Genomic DNA, 23,886 nt, shown 5'->3' on the forward strand with positions numbered 1-23,886 from the left:
TATTATATATTATTAATTTGATCATCAAAAAATGTCACATATATTTTTTTTTCATTATAATTAAAGTAAAATTTTTTTTATCTAAAATTAAGGAGTAGTTCTCTCTTTCTTTTACACTCACTTAGCTTTAAATTAGTATACCATAATTTTTAAAACTTACTATCAAAATGTAATTTTTTTCAAACTATTTATTTAGATGTTATCGTTTTTTATGGTGACATCTATCATTTTTTTAGTATTTTGATTGAAAAACGCTTATTCGAAAAGTGTTTCTAATAAAAAAAAAAAATATCAATCTACAAATTGTTTACTATACACAAAATACTGAGTGAACCATAAATCTCATATACTTATTTTTCTCACATTTGATAAAATTTTTAATATTTATGATAAGAATGTTAGATATTAATTTTTAAAATTATAACAAAAATTAAATATTAAGATACAATTTATTTTAAAAAACTTATAATTTTATAATATTATTACTAACAAAAATATCAATATTTATTGTAAATACAACGTAACATAAAATTTGTAAGACTCGAAAAAATACTAACGAGTTAATTATATAATTAAAATTAAATTAAGAGGGTTTAAATTGCTCGATCTGGATTAAAAATTAAATTTTATAAATTGAAAATTTACAGATAAAATTTGAATTTAGAAAATTATTTGGAGCGCAAAAATATAATTATTTAGAGAAAAACGCATACGAGTGTTATAATTAAATGTACACGCTTAGGTTTATCCGGTATTACGTATGAGAGAAATAAAAATGTAAAAAAGATTAGAAAAATATTTAGAATACAAATTGGAGCACTTATCTTTAAAAATATTTAGTGGTCAAAAAGACAAAAATATCCCTCACTTAACACATCACATATTGACTCCATTTTTCAATTTCATCTATTTTGCACTTTGATAGGGTGAGAGCTCGAGAGAAAGAAGGCAGAAAGGTGAAACTCCAAAATACTATTCATTTCCATCTTTAAATTCACTTTTCTCACAAACCAGAGTTTCGATCGACGGTCCGTTTGCGGTTACGCGTCACTCCCAACTCTCTCTACATTTTCTATGTAACTTTTGTGGTGATTAATCATGAGAATTTAACCCCATTTCTCTATTTTTATTTGTTTTTGTATTTTAGATATGTAGTTGTTGAAATTGGTGATTTTGATACTTTAGGGGAAGCTCAAGCTCAAGGACGTGGGTTCTGTCTCGCCTGCGTGGTTGATAAGGCATCGACACTGGGCAAGGACGGTGGTTTTGTCCTACTTACTTGAAGTTGTGGTGTATGTAGATGTGAGAAAGGTGACAGGACACTCTCCCTTCCAAGATATGACAGGACACTCTCTCTCCCGAGACAAGCTTGTGATAAGTCCGGGTGATACTCCAGTGAAAAGACGACAGGACACTCTCCCTCCTGAGATCGGCTTGTGATAAGTTTAGGTTATCCACCAGATATGTCAGGTCGGCAGTTTAACCGACACATGAGCTCACGACTAGTAGGACAGACAAGCATCATGTGCATTTGTTTGTAATTACTTGGGTGTGAATAATTATTTTGGTTTACCTATTTGATAATCCTGTTTAACTATTAATTGTATTACTTGTTCTAAATATTCTTATTTGTGATTGTTTGGTATGATGGTTTGTTTGTGATTGCATTCCATTGAAAGTATAGAGACTGAGAACAATAAAGATGACTATTGGAAGTGGATAAAACTAGTAGTAGATTAAAATACTTTTGCCTTAGCAAATTAATCCTGTACGGATTAGTTAAGACCCTAGATTTGGATTCCTGTAAAATTGGAGATTAAAATTGTCTAGAGGGTTCATATTTTCTTATATAATTTTTATTTGAAACTGTTACTTGTTAGGATCTTTTAGGTTCTCACTCGTTGTTATTCTGTTTTTCAGATATAGAATACAATGCACTTTGATGAGAGTGTAGAATTTCATGTGATGAAGCGAAGAAAATTCTTTAGAGATTTATTTTGGCTCTAGAATTCTTTCCTTTTTTAAAAATTGTTGTTGTGTAACCAAAATTCCTTTTAGAGGCATTTTATGAAAAAATAGATTGTTTATTTCGTATATTCCACTTATATATATAACGTTTATCGTTTTAATACGTATGTGTGAATTTGACAGTTTTTTGTGTTTATTTTTTTTACGAACTCTTAATTATTATATTATTATTTTAAAATTATATATGTATTTTTTTTACGCATGGTAATATTTCGTCACCGTTAATTTCTAACTTAAGCGTAAATTAAAGTTTTTGTGACAGGATATTACAAAATTAAACCTGAATTATTTGATCCTAAATTACACATTTAAATTTATACTAACCTCATCATTCAAATGACCCACATGTTAATCAACATTTAGGTGGTCGATATCCTTATACTTTGTGGTATATTTCTTCTTCTTTCTCCTTTTTCTTTATTCTCTCGTTGCAAATAAGCAAATAGATTTTGCGACCTTGAGAGAATATTTATAAGCCCAAGTTGAATGTATTTCACAGCCAAAGTGACGAAAGTGACTATAATTCTAGTGCAATATAAATTAGCTAGGCCAGGTTGAATGGATTTCAGTGCCAAGGAACATGTGTATATATAGTCTGATCTGAGGCAAGTCACGCTTGAGAATCACCAGTTTCAACTCAAAATCGCTCCTCCATGCTCCATTTATTTTGGTTACCCCTTCCGCAAGAAATCCAAGAACACAAAGAAAGAAAAGAAAGGAGCCACTTTCACTCTCTCTCTCTCTCTCTCTCTCTCTCTCTCAATGTCCCATGATAATGGCAACCAATCACGATCACCACCACCATCTCTTTCTCCTCATTCTCTTCTTCCTCCTCCAGACCCCACTGAACGCATCATCATCCCCATCACCCTCGCCATCACCGTTTCCATCACCAACGGTAACAACGCCCCCATTCTCTTGCCCACTATCACCCGTAACTTCCGCATCGTCTTCTCTGCCCCCAGCAACGTCTTTGGCGCCGGTATCACCATCAACATCACCACCTCCACCACCACCACCATCCCCCCCACCACCACCACCACCACCACCTCCTCCTCCACCACCGGCACTGCCCCCACAGCTGAACAACGTCATAGACGCACTGATCGGAGCCGGTGACTTCAGCATATGGGTGAACATTCTCTCAATGTCAAACCCTGCATTGCTCCCAATCAGCGCCACACTCTTCATTCCGCAAGATGCCACATTGAACCGCAACGGCAACGGCAACGGGGTTCCGCTTATGGTAGACCCTTTTCTTTTTCCCTACCACGTGGTCCCGCAGCGCCTCATCTTCTCTGACCTCCTCCTCTTCCGCCGCGCCGCCCGCCTCCCAACCCTCCTTCCCGGAAAGTCCATCTCCGTCACCGACGACTCCGCCGTAAACTTCTCCCTCGATGGCATTCCAATCACCCACCCTGACATCTACAAAACCCCCTCCATCGCCGTCCACGGTGTCGCCGGTGTACTCGACTACTCCGTCTACGGCGATGGCATCCCCCCGCCACCTCCTCCTCCTCCTCCTCCTCCTCCTCCTTATTCTCCGCCGCCGCACACTGCCGTCATGCAGCCGTTCATGCCGATGGAGGAAACCATAGGAATGATGGGTGGGAAGTCTGGTTCTTGCGGTTCTCCACGTGCGTCTCTATGGTGCACCCTCGTCCACGTGGCAATCTTGGCTCTCGTTATTCAAGAACTCGTCTTTCTTCTGCATTGAGTTGTGATGTTAGTTCAAACGGTGCAAGTTTCTTCTTCTTAGCTTTCTTGATTCGAATAAAGTGGAAGTTAGATATAGTTTGTTGTTGTATGCTATTTTTTCATTGGGAGATTTTTCGTTACGGAAATTTATTAGGATAATGAGTTTTTTGTTACATTGATAATGACTGGTCAATGATTTTGAAAGAGTTTACTCGGAAACTTAGATTAGAATGGAGCTTAGCTCACTTTTTTCATTGTAATTGAACAAACATCGAATAATGCATACAAGTTTTTTTTTTTTTTTTTTGAGGTGCCAAGATTCAGTATGATTCTGGTTTCTTGTTCTATTCTGTCTCTGTTTTTTCTTCCCTCCTTGATTCTTTTTAGGCAGCGATATATCTTTCTTCAGCAATGGTTTTTTCTTGATCTTGAATTGTTCTTGTGAAATATTCTGCAAATTATTGTGAAAATTTCACACTTGTTTTTACTTTTTATTCCATATATTTAATGCACTAACTTCTTGTATGGATAGAAATAAGAAATGAAAAATGTTATAAAAAATGGTGTATATGTAAAAAGTCAATCATGTGTATTTGTAATAAATATGTGTTGTTTTAATTATTGTTATAGTTATCAAACTTGGTTCGATCCGATTTATCGAACTGAATCCGATCACCCGATCATCAACCCGGGTTGAATTACTATTTGAACATATTATGATATTAAACAATTAACTCGATTGAATTTGGTCAAATCTAATAAAAACCGTTCAAAACTAGTTAAAACATGATGAATTAACTCGGTTAAATCTATTAAAATCCAGTCAAACTAAAAAAACTATTATTTGCTATACATGATTTTTTTACTAAATATATTATATATTATTTAAAAGATAAAATATTTTTTTATTAATTAGAATTTTTTTTCCATGATGATATTTTTTTCTATAAATACTTGAAGATTATAATAAATATAAACTTATATTTAAAGAGCATAATAAATATAAATTAATTAATAAATTATTAAAATTTAAAAATAAGAGTTAATTTAATACAAAATAAAATTAAAAAAATATTTATTATGAAAATAAAATAATTAAATTAAATTTTATATAATTATTTAATTATGACTAAGTCAACCGATTCAATGTGATCTACCAATTAAACTAGTGACTTAATAATATGATTTAATAATATGATCAGTCGATTGTGATAATTATGTTTATTTTAAATGTATATTTTATATTTAATATGTATTTATACCAATAATTTGATAATAAATTTTTTGTATATTCATAACATATTGAATGTTAAATTACTAACACTCTTCTGTTTTTTGCTTTATATCTAATATCTAAACTAAGATCAATCCATGCAACAATTTATTGGTCAACAGCAAACCTTTGAATGAATAATCGCAGACTGAATAATCCTTGGCTAACATTCTCCTCATAATGACTACAAATTTCGAAGGTTCTACCGTTCGCATATTAAGTTTAGGATTTGGATCTTATTTAATAAGAAATCCCTCAAGTTTATTCAAAAGAAATTTAACTCTAAATGGCACAAGCAGCTTTGGTAAAACAACAAACCAATATGTGGAGTAAATAGACTTTACATTAGAAATTAACAAAGATGCCACTTTAGAGGAAAAGTATAAATATACGCACCACATTGCTTGTCCCCTAAAAAAGACAAGGGAATGCACAAATTATCGAACCCTTGAAAATTTTCATATTGAATTTGATTTTTTTTTTGTTGGTTTTATTAAAGGAGCCACCCAAACTAAGGAACAACGCAAGAAGCATTAGCATAGTGAATAACTGAAGAAGCATTACATGTGACCATGCATTTTCCCTCTACTATTATTATTGTAATATCAGCATTTGTATTTCTGTGTGTATATACAGGAATTGATGAGAGATAATGTGGACAAAATATTTGACCTAAGTCTAGTAGCAGCTAAAATTCTAAGCCTTAAAAAAATGAAAAAAAAAAAAGAAAGAAAAAAGAAAGATACTTTCTAACGAAAGCCTGAATTGGTCAATGGCATTATCCGTCTATAATCTGGTCATTGATTGTGGGCAAAAGTAGCAAAATTTTATCATGTGTTTCACCCAGCAACTTCAGTTTAATTGATCTCTTAAAGAATGGACCTACCCTAGCAATTAAATTGAAATGACTATCCCAAGAGTCAAAGAACTGAAACCTTATTTTTCTTTTATCTACCAGCTTTATTGATCTCCTCCATCAGGGCTAAGAATGTCATTCTCCACTGGGAGCACAAAGCATCCGAGCTGAATAACTTACGCATTGCGCTTAACTCATCAGCACTTGCCCTTTTTAGCAATCCCTGTAATATTGATTGCATCTCTCCAAGGGAATGACAACTTCCACCTATGTCATCATCTTCCTGCTTAATTAAATTGATGCCAAAAACTTTGGTATTGCCATTGCCTGAAGAGCTACCTGAACCATCTTTGAACTTTTTAATCGCGCGGCCCTGTGAAGTGAGGGCACCTTTGTGGTTCCAGTACTCTGCACACTGATGAGTGAGATCTTGCGCTTCAATGGCCTGATAAAGGTCGTCAAAATGAAATACATGAGAAGTGAACAGATAATTCCAAGGAAACACAATAGAGGATCCATTTAAAATTTTACTAAATTACACTCAAATTGGTTCAACAGTCCTTTAAACTTCCATGATAAGCTAACTATGTCAATCTAGTTCAGCAGAATTCAGTAGAGCTTTAAGTAACGTGACATAAATCTTAGAGAAGATATCCAATATTATTAGTTTTTGTTAAAGTAGCAGCAAATATATTAAAAATTCATGTGTTCACATTACCTGAACAACAGATGGCAAATGGAAGCCAAACATTCTATGACCATTAATGCTTTTCAAAAGCTCTATCGGAGGAAGTTCTAGTTCACCTAGACTCCTTTGCCTAACGATTTCATCATGTAGTCTCTTTAGAATTGATTCCCAGCACTTGTCTGCTGTGGTATCAGTGAACACCTCATTTGGATGACCTTCCAGGGTAACCTAAAATTTATTCATATAGTAATGAGAGAGATACATAAAATGAAAAATAAGTCAAAGCAAATACATTCTATCCTAATTATATCTTGTCTAGTATGTCCACTTTTCTAAAGCAACATCATCGTCTTTGCAAACTTGATCTTTTATCTCTTGTTAGCTCTTCATTGCCCAATGTTCTGCCTCGCAGCCAGTCTTTTAGTTGCACAGTATAATCTTCCTTTAAACTTGAATAATTCCGGAATCACTTTCATATTTCATCTACCTAGCTTGAAAATAATGGTCTACATTACCATGTATTTCTCCATTATTTTAATTGATGGATCCCACAAAAAAAAATACTTACACCTTTTTCGACAATTCCATTTCTCAATCATTCAATTCTAGGTCCCACTATTTTGTCATTATCATCTTCAGAACTTCTCTTAACTAAATCAAATTCTATGATAAAAAAAAATGACAAATCATGCTCTAAAACATATATGGGAAAATGCCTTCTGATAAGTTAAACATTTGATCCTAGAATTTAAGTTTACATTAACATTGGTGATATGAGATCTTAGTACTCCACGACAGGCTATTTTCACATTCATTTAGGAGTAGCTTGTCATCAATTTAATGTTAAAGCATTTAAGTCTTAAATGTCAAAAAATTTGAGCATCTTTTTATCTTACACCTGCTTTGCAGTCTGCACTCATCTCTTCAATACTATAAAAGAAAAAGGAACATAGATGGCATAAAAAGCGAAATCAAAAGTTGACGGAGCTGGTAATTATTAATCCAATTGCAACAAAAACTAAAAATATGTGCATACAAATTATAAATAAAACAAATCGAGAGAGTTACTTGTCAACATGATTTTGAATTTAAAATGAAACCAGGTTAGGCGTGATACCTTGAAAAGAGGTCCAAGAAATCCAGCATCAACAACTTCAGAAATATAGCTACATATTCTTGCTGGATCAAGAATGCTAAAGAAGCTAACTAGACTCTTGAATCCTTCATAAGTTCAAAAAAATAGAGAAGTTAAAACTCGGAGAAAAGGGAAAGAAAGATTAAAAGCAATAATCTAATCAAAGAAATATCCTACCTCTTGGATATATTGCCTGCTTAGTGCACCATAGTTTTCCATAAGCAACAGATCCCAAACTTATAAGCTTCACAGTAGTACCAAACACTTGCATTAGATGGCTTTCATCACTCAAAGATATACTTCTATTCATCGAGTCAATGATTTCCCTTTTAACCATGCAGTTAGGATGCTTTCCAGAATTTGAATCTATCCCAAATTTTCCACCATTAAATGGACCAGAATAAGCAACAACCCTTGAACATGATGAAAGTTCTGTCTGCAGAACACAAAACTGTGATAGGTTATGCTCGCCAGCAAGCCCAATGTTTCCTTGTTTTGTTCCAGAGCCGGAGCAACATAATTTTTCCTCTGTTAAGAAACTCTTAAGCAGCAAATTATTTTCATTTCCATCTGATACGGCTTCAACATTCAAATCCAAAGAACCTTCCTGGTCCACTTTATGTCCGTTATCTGCGGCCAACTTTTTATCAATACTATGATTATGATTTTCTATAATTCCATATGATGCACCAGAAGTTACATCGTGAGACTCTGACTGAACTATCTCTGAAGTGACATGACTATGAGGCCTGCTAGGTATATTTAAATTTGAGTTATTCGTGGCTCCTATTACCGAGGTCTCCTCTTCTTTGGGATTCTTTGCTTTGTACATATCTTTCTCCATATCTGGTTCATACATGCAAACCTCACTGGAAACAGTAGATACCATTCCAAGCCTTTTATTTGCCCATACCTTAATAGCATGTGATTCTCCTTCTAATGCTTCAACCAAAGATTTTAGTTCATCTATGGTATAACGAAAAAGAACAAATTTTTTATCCATTGCGCAAGAGCATAAAAACTTTGAGTGCATAAGACAAGAATATATGTCCCTAGAGCACTCGCATCCCACAGCAGATAAATGCAAGTCATAGAAGCAAGAGAAGCATTCTCTTTCATCATAAGAATCGAAGTCTTTGTCCATCTTTAGCAACTTTAAATGTGTTGGAAGACATCCCAGCCTCTCTTCTTCCATCTTTATCCTTGTCTGTTACAAATGAGGGTAACAAGAAAGTAAAGTGAAGAAAAATCAGATTCTGCATGTTAATTAACGTATATAATAAATTTGTTCCAAAATCAAATGCAACTTCTCAAGATTTTTGGAAGTGGCTAAAATAAAAAAGGAGAAAGTAGAATATAAATTACCTTAATGGCCTTTGTTAGAACTCCCTCTTTCCCGCAGACACTTCTCCATTTCAAACATTTTGGAGTTTCTTCTCCATGAAGAGCTAGTTCTGCGAGGGCCTGTACAGCTTCCTGTGCTGATCCAAATAACAGCTTGTCATGCGACAAGGATGTCTTACGACCCTGCAAGCTATAAAGCTCAACAGCATTCTGGCCATGCATTAGCCAATCAACAGGAGCCACATTCACTGCCTCAGCACAGTTGAAGCCGCAATTGAAGCCAGAGTGGTATGCCCTTGGAAAAGTAATAACAAACTCCCCAGAGTGCTGGACAGTACGATATACAGGCACACCCTCAGATTTAAGAATCGAAGGAGATAACTGTGTAACCTGCTCAAAGATGAAAGTCATATATCATAACCATTCCAAAACTATGAAGCAATGTACTGTACACAGATTATTAAATAAATTCTATCTTTTACTTTATAATTCTACATATAAAGGGATCTTAAACTAGCTTGATCAGAATAAGTGATAATGAACCAGGAGGGACATATTATACATATAAATGGCATCATATAATTATAGTTTTCTTAAATTCCATGTCACATTGAGCACATTTCCTAGCAAACTGCACCCATAAAGTATACATTTTCATCAGCTAGAATCTCACTGCATTCATGTCTACATGGAAATAACAAAGTAGCAACACTTGAAAACAAATTATGTCCAAGCTGTAGCAATGTACCAGATCATTGAGTAGATTTGGCTGTTCCTCAAATAAATCAGGTAAGTGCTTCCTCATTGTGTCTTCCAAAGCTGAGGCATGGTTTCCAGGTACCCCATACCATACTTTTGGGTCACCCCAGTGCAGGTAATTAAGAGAATAAAGGTGATGATCCTCAACATGCTGTTCCAAGAAGAAGGTAACGAAGGCATTGTGTTATTGTCAATAGAAAATTGGTTCCAATTTGAAACATGGGAGGCAAAAAAAGGAAAAGAGGGGTAAAAATTGAAAAAGAAAAGTGACTACACTTACCCAGCAAAATGATGAAAAGCACATGCCAACATATAGCCACGGCACAAGAACTCCTGAGATGTCACTTCCTTCAAAACTAAGTACCGAACCTGGTAGTCGCGCAAAATTATTGAGATTCCAACCAGAGAGGGCATATTGATTCGAGTCACTCTTAGTTAAGGATGATGATTTGGGAAAACCACTTCCGACTGATCCAGTTTCCAAGTCTGCACCATAATACACCTAATATACAAGAGTATTAGAGTAACATACATAAATTTTTGCACAATTACATAACAGCAAGACCAATTTTATTGTTAATAATAAATTATGCTATACCTCAACCTCATCAGTTGGTTGCTCAATTATTCGCCAATATTCACCTTCAATTTCCTCCACTGAGGGCTGCCATCTCCTCTGGTAGCTATCATTGCTAAATTTTTCTTCTTCACCAGGATCTTTCAACCGAAAGTAGCATTCCTTAAAATAATTAGCATACAGCTGAAAGTCTTTAAATGTGAAGTCTGACCCTGATTGGAATCCAAATTTCTCATCAGGTTCAGAAGCATTATTAGCTCCTGAACTTGAATTGGCCAGTCTCCTGCATGTTCCCATTTTGGAGTGATTTCTACGTTTCCGTTTCCTTCCCCTTTTTTTCTTTTTCATGGGCTCCCTGTTTTGAAGCAAATCAATCTGCTGAATACGGGTGGAAAATTTAGCATTTTCCCATATATCTTTCTCCTTCAGAGGGCAAGGTGGCACCCAGCAAGCAGGAGGGACAATCCTGCATATTCCATGGGGTTCAGCTTGGGGGCGTATCTTCGCTATGTAACCAAGTGTGTCTTCAAATTCCTAAAAAGAAGTCAATACAAGAAAAAACATTATTCAAAATTCAATCTTGCTGCATATGCTACCACCAAAGCAACAATATGAAGAACTGACAATAATAAGCACCTCATTAGTAGGATAGAACACGGGTGCTTCATCAATTATGGGTCGGCATGCCTCACCTGGATCCCATCTAGCAGAGACCTAGAACAGTAATAAGATAAATGTTTAAGAAATTGAAAGTAGTCATTGACTTCATTGAGTATACTGTTATGCTCTAAAAAGAATGAGAATCAGACAAATCAAGTTAGAAGAAATGCTTCATGGTTATCATGTAAATACTGCTTTGCATGAGTGGAGCAATCATAAAAAGTTTTAAGCACAGGATCCTATAATAAATGATACAGTTGTCAGATCATACTGCTTACCATTCTACTTCTAGGACTGCCAGAAGGCTCAGGTGCATCATTACTTTTTGGCTTTGGCCTCAAAGGAGAGTCCTGCCAAAATGTAAGAATGATAAATTTGTTACAAAAGCAACCCCGGCAAACGTAGTCATTGAACAAACAATGCATTGGAGAAAACTATGACTAATGTTATAACAATCAAACATTGCCAAAAGATTTGACAAAAACACGCACAATAGCATGTCAGAGATTATGGGATTGAATACTTAAAAATATGAATGCAAAAAAACTACTCAAGATTAAATTATATACAAGTTTGAACATAAATATCACTTTGTGTCATAATTCACCAGGGACATGTCTAATGAAATCTAATAGATTCCAGTTGCTAATCAATCACCTTTTTAGCGAATTAGAGAAGAGGAAACATTCAATGATGTCAATCATGAGAGTCACAAAATCTAAGATGAACTTTTAACTAGAATCATTTGGTAACTAAAAACAGAAACCAAATACTATATATTGTACTTGAAATAGAAACAGCCAATGACTAGAAACAACTTGGTGCAGAGATTATCGATTAAATAACATATTTTTCAAGCAATTTCACATCATACTTCAGAGCAGGAGAAAATTAGCTCATAAACTGAGGTAGAATAAACAACGATGATACAAATTCATAATGCTGCAAGCAAAATGAGAAAAAAAGGGTTAAGTTAATCCAAGAATAGCCAAAGAAAAAAAAATAGGGGAAAAACAATCAAATTTCAGAAAAATAGCAAGATCAGAAAGCTGAGATCCAAAAGAAAACAGAGGAAAGAAGATTCAAACAGAGGAGCAGCATATCTAAATATAAATATTCCGTGAATGCATGAAGGATTGCAGAAACAAATTCATACAATGCATTGCTAGGGTTTGAAAAACCAACCTCTTTGATGTCAGATTCTGCAGCCAATATCAGCTGTTCCATTCAATGCAAAATTTATGATAAACAGGGGTAAACAAAACCTAATTAATTATTCCTGCAACAGAAAGAACACAAGAGAGACCTTTAGACTAACCTCATTTCAGGGTCATAGAAAATCGATCTAAGAGACATACAAGAAACAGTTTTCTACTTTATTAGCAAACTAACTGAACACAAAAGAAACCTAAAAAAGGTGCAAACAGAAAATAGAAAGAATAAAATTAATTTAAAAAGAAGGAAAGAAAGAAACAAATGCAACATCAAAATACCTACCCAATGCAACAAAAGATAACTTGGATGTTCTCACGTTCTGATTGCGTAGTAATTAATAAGCCAAGAAAATTCCTCTAGAACAAAAACCTAAATGCACAATTTAATTTGCATGCCTAAGCAAAAATTCAGTGAAACCCCTAATAATAATAAATAATAATAATAATGATAACCTACAAATTGCAACAGAAAGAGAAAGGTATAAAAATCTTATGAATCTTTCTTGGCATCAAATGCTCAAAATATCAAAACGGGTCAAGAATTAAATTTAAAAATTTAAAACTAAAATGGGAGAAAAAACAGAAACAGAAGAATATGAGTAAATTTGACTGGGTAAATAATTTAAATTTAATTTGACAGGTGGAATTGGAATGGGAAATAAAAATTAACAAAATCGAAATAAGGGGAAGAAGATATAAATAAGCGAACCTTTGACAAAAAGTAATGTAAACCAAGTACTTTTCAAACATTTTCATTTTTTTTTTTAGTCTGGATTTTCATCTAATTTAACTACAACAAACTATATTTTCAAAATTTGAAGCCTCCTTTTATTTTATTTTATAAAAAAAAATAGCAGCAAAGAAACAAAAAAATAAAAAAGGAAAGTGTACCTCAACCTTAGAGAAGCTAAGATTCTACCTTGAAAGACGTGTCGAGGTGTTTTGGAACATTTTATTATCTTTTTATAACTAATTTTTTAATATTAAAAAATAGCTTTTTAGAATATAAAATAGTTTTTTATTAAAATAATAATACTGTACATTTTTTAAGATTATATAAATTTATAAAAAAATTATGACTTGACCAAAATATTTTATTTCTGTATTCTTAATCAGAGTAAGAATATCTATTAGTAAAATTTCTTATTAAAAATTGAAATTTTAATTATAAATTGTTGAGCATTTATATTAGAAAATAGTTTTCAAACAAATAAAGAGGTGGAACTATAACAATATAAAAAGTTAAAAATAATAATAAGTTCATAAAAAATTAATAAAAATAACAAATATTAAAAATAAGATGTAGGCGAGAGAGTCAATCGTGAATCCGCTAGCCGCTATAACGCACGCAGTATTAAATCAAACAAACCAAGTAACCAACTAACCCATGTACAGATGTACTCATAACTGATAAGTTTCTTTTATCCTCTTTTATTTATTTATTTATTTTTTCGGTGGGACCTCGCTCAAGTACTCTTCTGCAGTTCTGCTGTCAAGTGAAGAACATGAAACATCGGCAACCCCAAATTTTGAGATGCAAAAATGCTGTTAAAAGAAATTATCATAGAATTTTAAAAAATAAGAATAAAGTCAATAAACTATTAAAATCGCACCTGGTTTTTTGAAACGCAAGTTAATTGCCCTTCATTATTCGAAAGATTTGAATGCTGTCCAAAAAGTTTCTAAAACGTATTATAGATAAACTAGTCTTAAATGGTTTAAAATATGATAAAAATAATTAATAAATATTATATTTTTTTTGTAAATAATAAAAAAAATTTATATTTAACAAATGATTTATTCATTTCATTTAAATTTTTTTGACAATATTTGAATAAATATTTAGATAATGCACAAAAATATTAAGAACAAAATTTATCTCTAAATTTATCTTATATTTTTTTTAAAAAATATGGTTGTTCCGGAGGCTTACATGAAATCAGAAGATTGGGCTCGAATAAGGTCCAAATGATGAAGGATGGTGGTCTCCGACTTGTTCACGTCTTGTAATCGCCGTTTGAATTGTACGTATGTGTTTGAATAGGTGGGGGTGGTACCTGCAAGACATTCCAATGCTTAAGTTAGCAAGGGGTTGAGCAGGTTTTAAGTATTGGAACTTAAGTTTACCTGAGTGTGTCAATATATTTATAGAGAATAAACCAATAACCACCGTTGAAGTAGCTCCATCTTTGATGGTGGATAATCGCCCCTTTATCTTAGGGTTGTTGAGATCTCTCTTCTAGAAGTGGGTGAGAGATTTGGGGAGGCAGTTACTCGTTCGGATAGGTGTTGGTTGCTTGCTTACGTCGAACTCGACCTCTTGGAGGAGGTCGGACAAGCGGTGAAAGCCAATCTTCTAGATTGGGCATTTTAACTTGATTGGGTTTGGCCTGTGTTTTGGGTCAGGGTATGAACAGTGTCCCTATTCGAGTCCGATCTCTTTATTTGAGTTGGATTCGAGTATTAGATAAGGTCGGAGATGCGTTAATCGGCAGCTCCTTTTCAAGTCGTGTAACCGACGTGATTTGAATTGAAAACCGATGTAATCTCAGGTTGTCAACTGTCGCGTCCGTTGGCTTTTCAACATCGATACGTGGAGGGCGGTTACATTGGTAACGGCGCACCTCTTTAATGAGTGGGCTATTTTACGTTTATGCCCCTGGTATCTTATAAATACTTTTCCCCTCTTTCTCTTTCTTCTTTTTCGTCTTCTTCTTTGAGTTTTTCTCTCATGCTTTCTTCTTAGTACTTTAGTGTTACTCTCCACACCGTTGGTTCCTCAGCATTTCGGCGCTTCTTTCATCCTCGCGGATAGTTTTCTCTTCCCAAAAAAGGTTAGTTTCTCATTGCCTTCACCATTTCTTGGCTTTTATAGTGTTTTCTTTGCCTCTGTTAAGTGGACTGGATGATTGAGAATGAGATTCTGAGTAGGTTCTTATTATACTTTCATTGTTTGTAGTAGAAAACTTTAGGATTTTTGTATTTTCTTTTACAAAAATCGTCTTTGTTGTGATTGTTGACTGTTCTCTGCTTTGTTTGGAAAGAACTGTTTTGTTTCGAACTTGTTTTTGATGATTTCTTTTCTTTGTGCGATGTAGGTATATCCCCCTATATATCTTTTCTCATTTATGAAAAAATATCTTCCCGAGTTTTTGAGGCTCTGTTGAGATGGGTAGATTCCTCTGTCCTTTCTGAGCATCTTATAGCAAATGGCGTTTTTGTAACCGAACTTCGTAAACACCATAGGATTTGTAGTTCCGATGCCAGCGAAACCAAATATGAAATAGTGGCCCCTGACCCCGAGGACCGAGTTTGTTGTGGGAGAATTAACGACTCTGACCCCCCATTTTTTCTTTATGTATGACTGTCTGTTTACCTGCTTGGGGGTTACCTTTCCCTTCTCCGATTTTGAGATAGAGGTGTTGTCCTATTGTAGGGTAGCTCCTTCCCAACTTCATCCTAATTCCTGGAGTTTTCTTAAAATTTACCAACTTGTCAGCCATGAACTCGGATTTTTTATTTCTTTAAAGATATTTTTCTATATTTTTCATTTAACAAAGCCTTTTAGTGCTTTGAATAGGCAAAATAAGCAACAGTGGGTTTCCTTCCGAGCTATTCAATGCCGAAAATTTTTTTTCCATTTTTGACAAGTAGTTCCATGACTTCAAAAATTTCTTTTTCAAAATTCAAGCCGTTGAAGGTCATCATCCCTTTTTCTTGAATGAGAAAAATGAACCCCGCTTCCTATTGTATTGGGTAGAGACAGTCCCTGTAGAAAAATACAACCTAGTAGACTTGGAAGAGGTAGAGGAGGCTGTGGTTGAGTTTTTCCGAGAGGCTTGAGGACGGGCTCCAAACCTTGACACTAAGAAATTTCTTCTTGGATCTCCGAGCTAGGTAGTTTTTTATTTTTGACTTTGTAGGCATTTTCTTTCAAGAATGTAAGAAGAGGTTGCAGAAGGAGAATGCTCGGCTGTAGGAAGAACTCTCCCAAGCCCAGAAAAAAGAGAAATTGTTAATGGCCTTTTGCGCAATGGCTGAGGCTTGAGGGAGAAGGCTGAGCAGAACTATATCAGGGTCTTTTCGGACAATATTGACCCTAAAAAACAGTTGGAACTGCTTTGGGAGGGTTACCAGAACTTGGAGGATTCTATAGTTGAGGGCACTGAAGAGGTGTTTAGGGTGTTGAAACAACAGGTCGGTGTTATTGCGCCTGACTTGGACCTGTCGCCTCTTCATCCTGACAAGGTCGTTATCAATGGTGAAATAGTTTTTCCTCTACGTCTTGAGACTGATTCCGAGCTGATGACGACGGGACAACGCCTGGTTGAATCTCCTCCACGAGAGGTTGGTCCAGCCGAGGAGTTATTTCCAAGCACGTCTGCTCAGCCCGAGGTAGCTCCGACTTCTGACACCGAAGAGAGTCCTTCGACCCCTCCGACTTCCACAGCCAAACCAGTCTCCTTTCCTGCTAATGATTTGAACCCTCTAATTGGCCGTATTTAATGCTCTTACTAAGGCCTGGTTTGTGGGACCTTTTATGAATAATTTTTATGTATTTTTGTGTATTTTTATTGATGATTCCTGACTTTTGATCCTTGAAGAATCTTTAACAACAACTGCTGCATGCTTTTTTGGATGTTTTTTGTCCTTTTCCAATAATACTTTAACAAAGTAGCTGATTTTGCAAAGTTTCTGTTTTATCTAGGTCAGTAGATAATTTTGCTACTGTTCAGCAAAGCCTTTAAGAAAACTTTTTTGCTAAGTAATCTTAATCTGGGCAAAGTTTTCGTGAAAATCTTTTACCAATGATCTTTTAAGGGACCTTTGATGAGCGGATAATTTATACGCTTTTTGGCATTGTTTTTACATAGTTTTTAGTATGATTTAGTTAGTTTTTACTATATTTTTATTAGTTTTTAATTAAAATTCACATTTCTGGACTTTACTATGAGTTTGTGTGTTTTTCTGTGATTTCAGGTATTTTCTGGCTGAAATTGAGGGACCTGAGCAAAAATCAGATTCAGAGGTTGAAGAAGGACTGCAGATGTTGTTGGATTCTGACCTTCCTGCACTCAAAGTGAATTTTCTGGAGCTACAGAACTCCAAATGGCCTGCTCTCAATTGCGTTGGAAAGTAGACATCCAGGGCTTTACAGAAATATATAATAGTCCATACTTTGCCCGAGTTTAGATGATACAAACTGGCATTCAACGCCAGTTCCATGCTGCATTCTGGAGTTAAACGCCAGAAACAGGTTGCAAAGTGGAGTTAAACGCCAGAAACAGGTTACAAACTGGCGTTCAACTCCAAGAGAAGCCTCTACATGTGTAAAGCTCAATGCTCAGCCCAAGCACACACCAAGTGGGCTCCAGAAAGTGGATTTTTGCATCATTTACTCATTTCTGTAAACCCTAGTAACTAGTTTAGTATAAATAGGACTTTTTACTATTGTATTTACATCTTTGGAACATCTTTAGTTTCATCTTTAGATCACGTTTGGGGGCTGGCCTCTCGGCCATGCCTGGACCTTATCACTTATGTATTTTTCACGGTAGAATTTCTACACTCCATAGATTAAGGTGTAGAGCTCTACTGTTCCTCACGAATTAATACAAAGTACTATTGTTTTTCTATTCAATTCAAGCTTATTCCTATTCTAAGATATCCATTCGCACACAAGAATATGATGAATGTGATGATTATGTGACACTCATCATCATTCTCACTTATGAACGCGTGCCTGACAAACACTTCCGTTCTACATGCAAACAAGCTAGAATGAGTATCTCTTAGATATCTAATACAGGGGACCGAGTCCGAGATATTAGAGTCTTCGTGGTATAAGTTAGAACCCATGGATGGCCATTCTTGAGAACCAGAAAGTCTAAACCTTGTCTGTGGTATTCCGAGTAGGATCTGGGAAGGGATGGCTGTGACGAGCTTCAAACTCGCAAATGCTGGGCGTAGTGATAGACGCAAAAGGATAGTAAATCCTATTCCAATATGATCGAGAACCGACATATGATTAGCCATGCAGTGACAGCGCATTGGACCATTTTCACAGAGAGGATGGGATGTAGCCATTGACAACGGTGATGCCCTACATACAGCTTGCCATGGAAAGGAGTAGGAATGATTAGATGAAGACAGCAGGAAAGCAGAGGTTCAGAGGAACGAAAGGCATCTCTATACGCTTATCTGAAATTCTCACCAATGAATTACATAAGTATCTCTATCCTAGTTTATATTTTCTTTATGTTTTTAATTATCAATTCACCATAACCATTTGAATCTGCCTGACTGAGATTTACAAGGTGACCATAGCTTGCTTCAAGCCGACAATCTCCGTGGGATCGACCCTTACTCACGTAAGGTTTATTACTTGGACGACCCAGTGCACTTGCTGGTTAGTTGTATCGAAATTGTGAAGAGAACTAAAATTATGAACGTGCGTATTAAGTTTTTAGCGCCGTTACCAAGGAATGAACAATCACGATTTCGTGCACCAACCTTCATATTTCTTGTTTTTCCATTACCATAATCCCATACGTTCAATTTTGCTTTGCTTATTGAATTGTTTTCATAACTTAGGTTATTCTTGCGATGCATTTCGTTCTGCTCAATCTCAGAAGACTTATAAGTCGGTTGCTATCTTATTTCCGAGCTATCATGATCGTCTTCTATAACCTCTTTACACCGACTTGTACCTCGTCGCTTTATCTTGCCGACCATATAGGTCGGTCAATGGATTCTTGTATTTTTTCGAGCTTAAGTCGGTGCATATCGTAGAACAATAATGGAATTAGAGAGAAGTTATTATTATTAAATGAAAAGGTATCTTTTCAAGGATGCTTTTAGCTACTAAGGGATTAAAAAATTCTCTTGCCCCTAGTCCTCGCTTTGATGCCTCACTAAAACCCCCTCCAGAAAAATCCTTCTCGGGTAAAAACCATGAAGTCGGGTAAAAGAGTACATCAGGGAGCGAGATTCGCTTCTAGCAATAGTACCTTTTCATATTGCAAGCGTGCCATGACCTTGGGAGCTCGGATCCACTTAGGCTAGCCACTTTATAATAGCCCTTTTCTAATACTTCAACTATCTTGTAGGGTCCTTTCCAATTCGCAGCGAGTTTTTCTCCACCCGACTTGTTCACCCCGATGTCATTTTGGGTGAGGACTAAGTCGTCTGAGCCGAAACTTTTTCAAATGACTTTTTTCTTGTATCTATTCATCATCCTTTGTTTTAACGTTGCTTCCCTTATCTGGGTTTGTTCTTGAATTTCTGGGAGCAATTCAAGTTCTTCTTTGTGGGCTTGGATGTTTCCGACCTCATCATAGAATCTCACCCTTGGACTTTGCTCATTGACCTAAATAGGAATCATGGCTTCCCATAAGTAAGTCAAAAAGGTTTTTCACCGGTGGTTGAGTGGGGCGTAGTTTGATAAGCCCATAACACTTGGGGGAGCTCATAAGCCCAAGCCCCTTTTGCTTCTTGGAGCCTTTTCTTTAATCTTGCCAATACAACCTTATTGGCTGCCTCGGCTTGACCATTGGCTTGGGGATGCTCTACCGAAATGAATTGGGGCTTGGTTTTCATGCTCGCTACTAAGCTTCTGAATGTAGAATCAGTGAACTGTGTATCATTATCTGTGGTAATGGATTGAGGGACTCTGACGTTAGAATTTTTGCCAGTAAAGAATTTTAATAAAACAGTCGCGTTGTAGATATAGTTTCTAAACCAACAAAAATCCCTTCGTACAAACGTTTTGGTTGTCACAAGTAATAAACCCCTTAAAAATTGATAACCGAAGTATTCAAACCTCGGGTCGTCTTCTCAAGGAACTGCAGGGAAGTATGTTCTTATTATTGGTTATGGAGATTGTAAATTTGGGGTTTCAAGAATGAGGAACAAATATGACAAATAATTTAAATGGCAATTAAAAATAAATAAATACTGTAAAACAAACTTTTGGCAAGGTATGAGAAATTAGAGGTCCTATACTGGCTATCCTTATCAATGATGATAATAATTGAATCTTAATTCCACTTCGTTAGCCTTTACTATTATAAAGGAAGGTCAAGGGATTAATTGGTTTGATCTTCGGATCCTATTTATTTCTTAAGAAAAGATTGGGATTATTGAAGTTCAATTCAATTAACAAGATAACAATTATCAATCATGTTTGAGTTTGACAACTCCTGAGTTACTGATTTCTTAACCAAAACCAAAAGGGGAAGTAAATCTTCTGGAATAAAAATGTCTTCAGAGTAAAAGCAACAATAGCATAAATAAAAGAAATCAATATTAAACTGAAATACCTCAAATAACATTAATAAAAGAGTAATCTGTAACATGAAAGGATTCATAAAGTAACTTGCAAAAGTAAATAAAAAGAATATTGAACCTGACCAAAAGAGATAATCCTGAAAGCGAATAAAAATCCTAAATCTAAATCCTAATCCTAAAGAGAGAGGAGAGAACCTCTATCCAAACTAAATCTAAATCATGGAAAGTAAAAATTGGCTAGCTCTCTTATGAATGGATGCATTCCCCCACTTTATAGCCTCTAATCTGTGTGTTCTGGGCTGAAAACTGGGTCAAAAGCAGCCCAGAAATCGCCCCCTGCAATTTCTGTTACGTCCAGGTCACGGGCAAGTGACGCGGAGGCGTCGTCCATGCGGCCGTGCGGGTTGAGGTTCGCAGATGCGACGCGGACGCGTCATTCACGCGTTCACGTCGCCTAACTTCGGGATATAACAAATTATATATCAAATCGAAGCCCCGGACGTTAGCTTTCCACCACAACTGGAACCGCATCGTTTGGACCTCTGTAGCTAAAGTTATAGCCGTTTGAGTGCGAAGAGGTCAGGCTGGACAGCTTAGCAGTTTCTCCAACTTCTTGTATTCCTTCCACTTTTGCATGCTTCCTTTCCATCCTCTGAGCCATTCCTGCCCTGTAATCTCTAAAATCACTTAACACACATATCAAGGCATCTAATGGTAATAAGAGAGGATTAATATTAGCAAATATAAGGCCAAAGAAGCATGTTTCCGATTAAAGCACATAATTAGGAAGGCAAATGTAAAACCATACAAATAGTATGAATAAGTGGGTAAAAAGTAGCTAAAAACCACTCAATTGAGCACAAGATAAACCATAAAATAGTAGTTTATCAACCTCCCCACACTTAAAACACTAGCATGTCCTCATGCTAAGCTCAAGAGAAGCTGTAAAGATGAAGAGGAATGGTAGATTAATATGAAATACAACCTATCTATATGAATGCAACTATATGCAGAATGTTTCTACCTACTTGGTTAAAAATAAACAAATCTTTTAAGAACAAAGATGAATTGGATTTCACTAATTCAAATCATGAAAATGAAGTACAAATAGACTTGCAAGAAGAAAATAGCTCATGAAAGCAGGGAACAAGGAATTGAGCATCGAACCCTTATTGGTAGTGTATACATTCTAATCACTCAAGTGTTTAAGGTTCGATTCTCTCAATTCTCTACCAACCTTTCTTTCTAAGGCTTGCTCTTCATCTAACAATCAACATAAATTTAATGCACAGATATCAAGAGGTCTTTTAAGGGTTGTACTGGGGTTAGGGTCCAGGTAGGATTGTATTTGGCCAAGTGGACTAAAATCTGAATCCTTAATTAACTTAAACTTTCCACCTAACTTTAGACAATCTATGTAATCATAATACAATATCTAACCATACATTAACCATGTTTTTCACATATTCATGCATTCTAATTTCAAGTACAGTACATATGCATTGTTTTCAACATTTACTTTGGGGCATTTTGTCCCCTTTTTCTTATTTGTTCTTTTTCCTTTTTTTTATATACATATTTTTTTCTTTTATTTTTCTCAATGCATATGATTAAATTATTGGATGCATGAATCATGTCCTAAACATTTTTTTTCACATTTTCAGAAAATTCTAACATACTCAATTCTCAAACCAAATGTTTTCAAATTCACTTCCCCACACTTAATTTATGAGCACTCTCACTAGTCTAAGCTAACTAAGGATTCAAATTAAGGATATTATTGTTTTCCGCTTAGAGTTAATGATGTGCTAAAGTAAGGAACAAAGGGGTATAATAGGCTCAACATTGGTTTGCAAAGAATAATGAAAAGGTAAGGCCATATGGGTACGTAAGCTCAGTGAAACAAAGGCCTCAATCATGTAAGTGTATGCATACATCAAACCATGGAAATATAGAATCAAGCAAGACAAAGATCACAATTTTAGAGAGAAAAACACACATCAAAAATAAATTATTGGTTGATAAAATGCAACCAATCAATTAGGCTAAAAAAATCTCACGGGTTTCGTGTGTTCGAGCTCTAGACCATGTTCCAATATAATATTTCTTCAAACAAGTGTAACAAAAAAATTTATTAGTGAAATGCTCTTAAAAAGATTTCTTGAAAAAGAAAATATTACTTCAACCAAGTGGTAAAATATGCAAAAAAAAATCAAACAAACATGCAAATGCAACAACTAATCTACAAGGAAAATTTAAACATTGGTTTTGAGACAAGAAAGTACTACCATGGAGATCGGTATTGACCTCCCCACACTTAAAGATTGCACCATCCTCGGTGCATACTAAGATGTGCAGGTGGACGGGCTGTTCCAACTGGTGCTCTTCTTCAAGAATTGTGCAGATGGACTTGTCTTGTCTCCCCATGCAAACGTCTTCCGGTTCTCTTCCTGGTGGCCATCCTGAAAGAAGAGAAAAAGAAGATCAGTAATACCCAGAAGTAAAGATAAGAAAATAAATGAAGTATGGGTGCGTTAATGCCAAATAATGAGGGTCTCAATTACATGGTAGCTACAACATGCAAGTGAGAAAACAATAGAAGCCATGGCATGCCAATGGTGCAAGATTTGAAACATAGGGGAGGAGAGTGTGGGTAATGAAAGACAGTATAAGCTCATGTCAATGCAAAAAGAAATACAAATATCATAAAAGATTAGCATTGATTTAAATAATATTACCCGACAGTGTAAACAAGTCACTAAGCACCAAATAATACCAGAAAAGACACAACAGTTGAATATGAACAAGTGACACCAATGGTAAAATAATAACTTTAGAAAAGAAAAGAAAAATATGCACAAAATTAAAATGCAATGAATGAAAGTATGTAAATAAATTAGGTAAAATAGAATGGAAGTGAAAAAATGAGAAGTTAAAAAGATAAAATAAGAAAGAAAGAAGAAAGAAGAAAAGATGGAAGAAATTAGGATTGGGGAAGAAAAGATAAGATATTTGGCAAATTAGGATAAGCTGTGCGGCGCAATCGACGCGGACGCGTGGAGCACGCGGTCGCGTGACTTGCACTTATAAGGATTGACGCGGTCGCGTCGGTCACGTGGTCGCGTGACACAGTTTATGCTACTAGCGCGAGAGCAGCCTCGCGCTCGCACAACTCTCTGTTCAAAATCATATTAGTGCCAAATTTTAAGTGACGCGATCGCATAGGGCATGCGATCGCGTGAGTGGTCTTTAAAGGAATATGACGCGGTCGCGTGGGTCACGCGGCCGCGTGAGAAAGATTATGCGTTCAGCACCAATCCAGCACCACTCTCGCACAACTTTCGGGTGTGCACCACTTTGACGTC

At 35.5% G+C, this 23,886-nt stretch overlaps 2 protein-coding genes across 5 annotated transcripts; one reads left to right on the top strand and one right to left on the bottom strand.

The window, feature by feature from the left end:
* The first annotated feature begins 2,652 nt into the window (after nucleotides 1–2,652).
* Nucleotides 2,653–4,024, top strand: LOC107633232 (uncharacterized). Its single transcript, XM_016336874.3, has one exon. The coding sequence runs from the start codon at nucleotides 2,798–2,800 to the stop codon at nucleotides 3,743–3,745; it is 948 nt and encodes a 315-aa protein (XP_016192360.3). The 5' UTR covers nucleotides 2,653–2,797; the 3' UTR covers nucleotides 3,746–4,024.
* Nucleotides 4,025–5,545: 1,521 nt separating this feature from the next.
* LOC107630560 (lysine-specific demethylase JMJ18) lies at nucleotides 5,546–13,181 on the bottom strand. 4 transcript variants are annotated; one of them, XM_088508373.1, is made up of 13 exons: nucleotides 13,152–13,181; nucleotides 12,516–12,602; nucleotides 12,204–12,297; nucleotides 11,297–11,368; nucleotides 10,995–11,072; nucleotides 10,380–10,892; nucleotides 10,062–10,283; nucleotides 9,771–9,932; nucleotides 9,044–9,412; nucleotides 7,856–8,885; nucleotides 7,661–7,764; nucleotides 6,574–6,771; nucleotides 5,546–6,300 (listed from the first exon to the last, which is right to left on the bottom strand). In XM_088508373.1, the coding sequence occupies exons 3-13, from the start codon at nucleotides 12,243–12,245 to the stop codon at nucleotides 5,947–5,949; spliced, it is 3,144 nt and encodes a 1,047-aa protein (XP_088364499.1). In that variant the 5' UTR covers nucleotides 12,246–12,297; nucleotides 12,516–12,602; nucleotides 13,152–13,181; the 3' UTR covers nucleotides 5,546–5,946. The 4 variants fall into 4 exon arrangements, with proteins under 4 accessions (XP_088364499.1, XP_088364500.1, XP_088364501.1 ...); XM_088508374.1 differs by having other exon boundaries at nucleotides 13,124–13,163; XM_088508375.1 differs by lacking the exon at nucleotides 12,516–12,602 and having other exon boundaries at nucleotides 13,124–13,166.
* Nucleotides 13,182–23,886: the final 10,705 nt, after the last annotated feature.

Source organism: Arachis ipaensis, chromosome B3 (genome assembly GCF_059453495.1).
Source record: "Arachis ipaensis isolate K30076 ecotype BB chromosome B3, ASM5945349v1, whole genome shotgun sequence".
In the NCBI taxonomy this organism is placed as follows: Eukaryota; Viridiplantae; Streptophyta; class Magnoliopsida; order Fabales; family Fabaceae; genus Arachis; species Arachis ipaensis.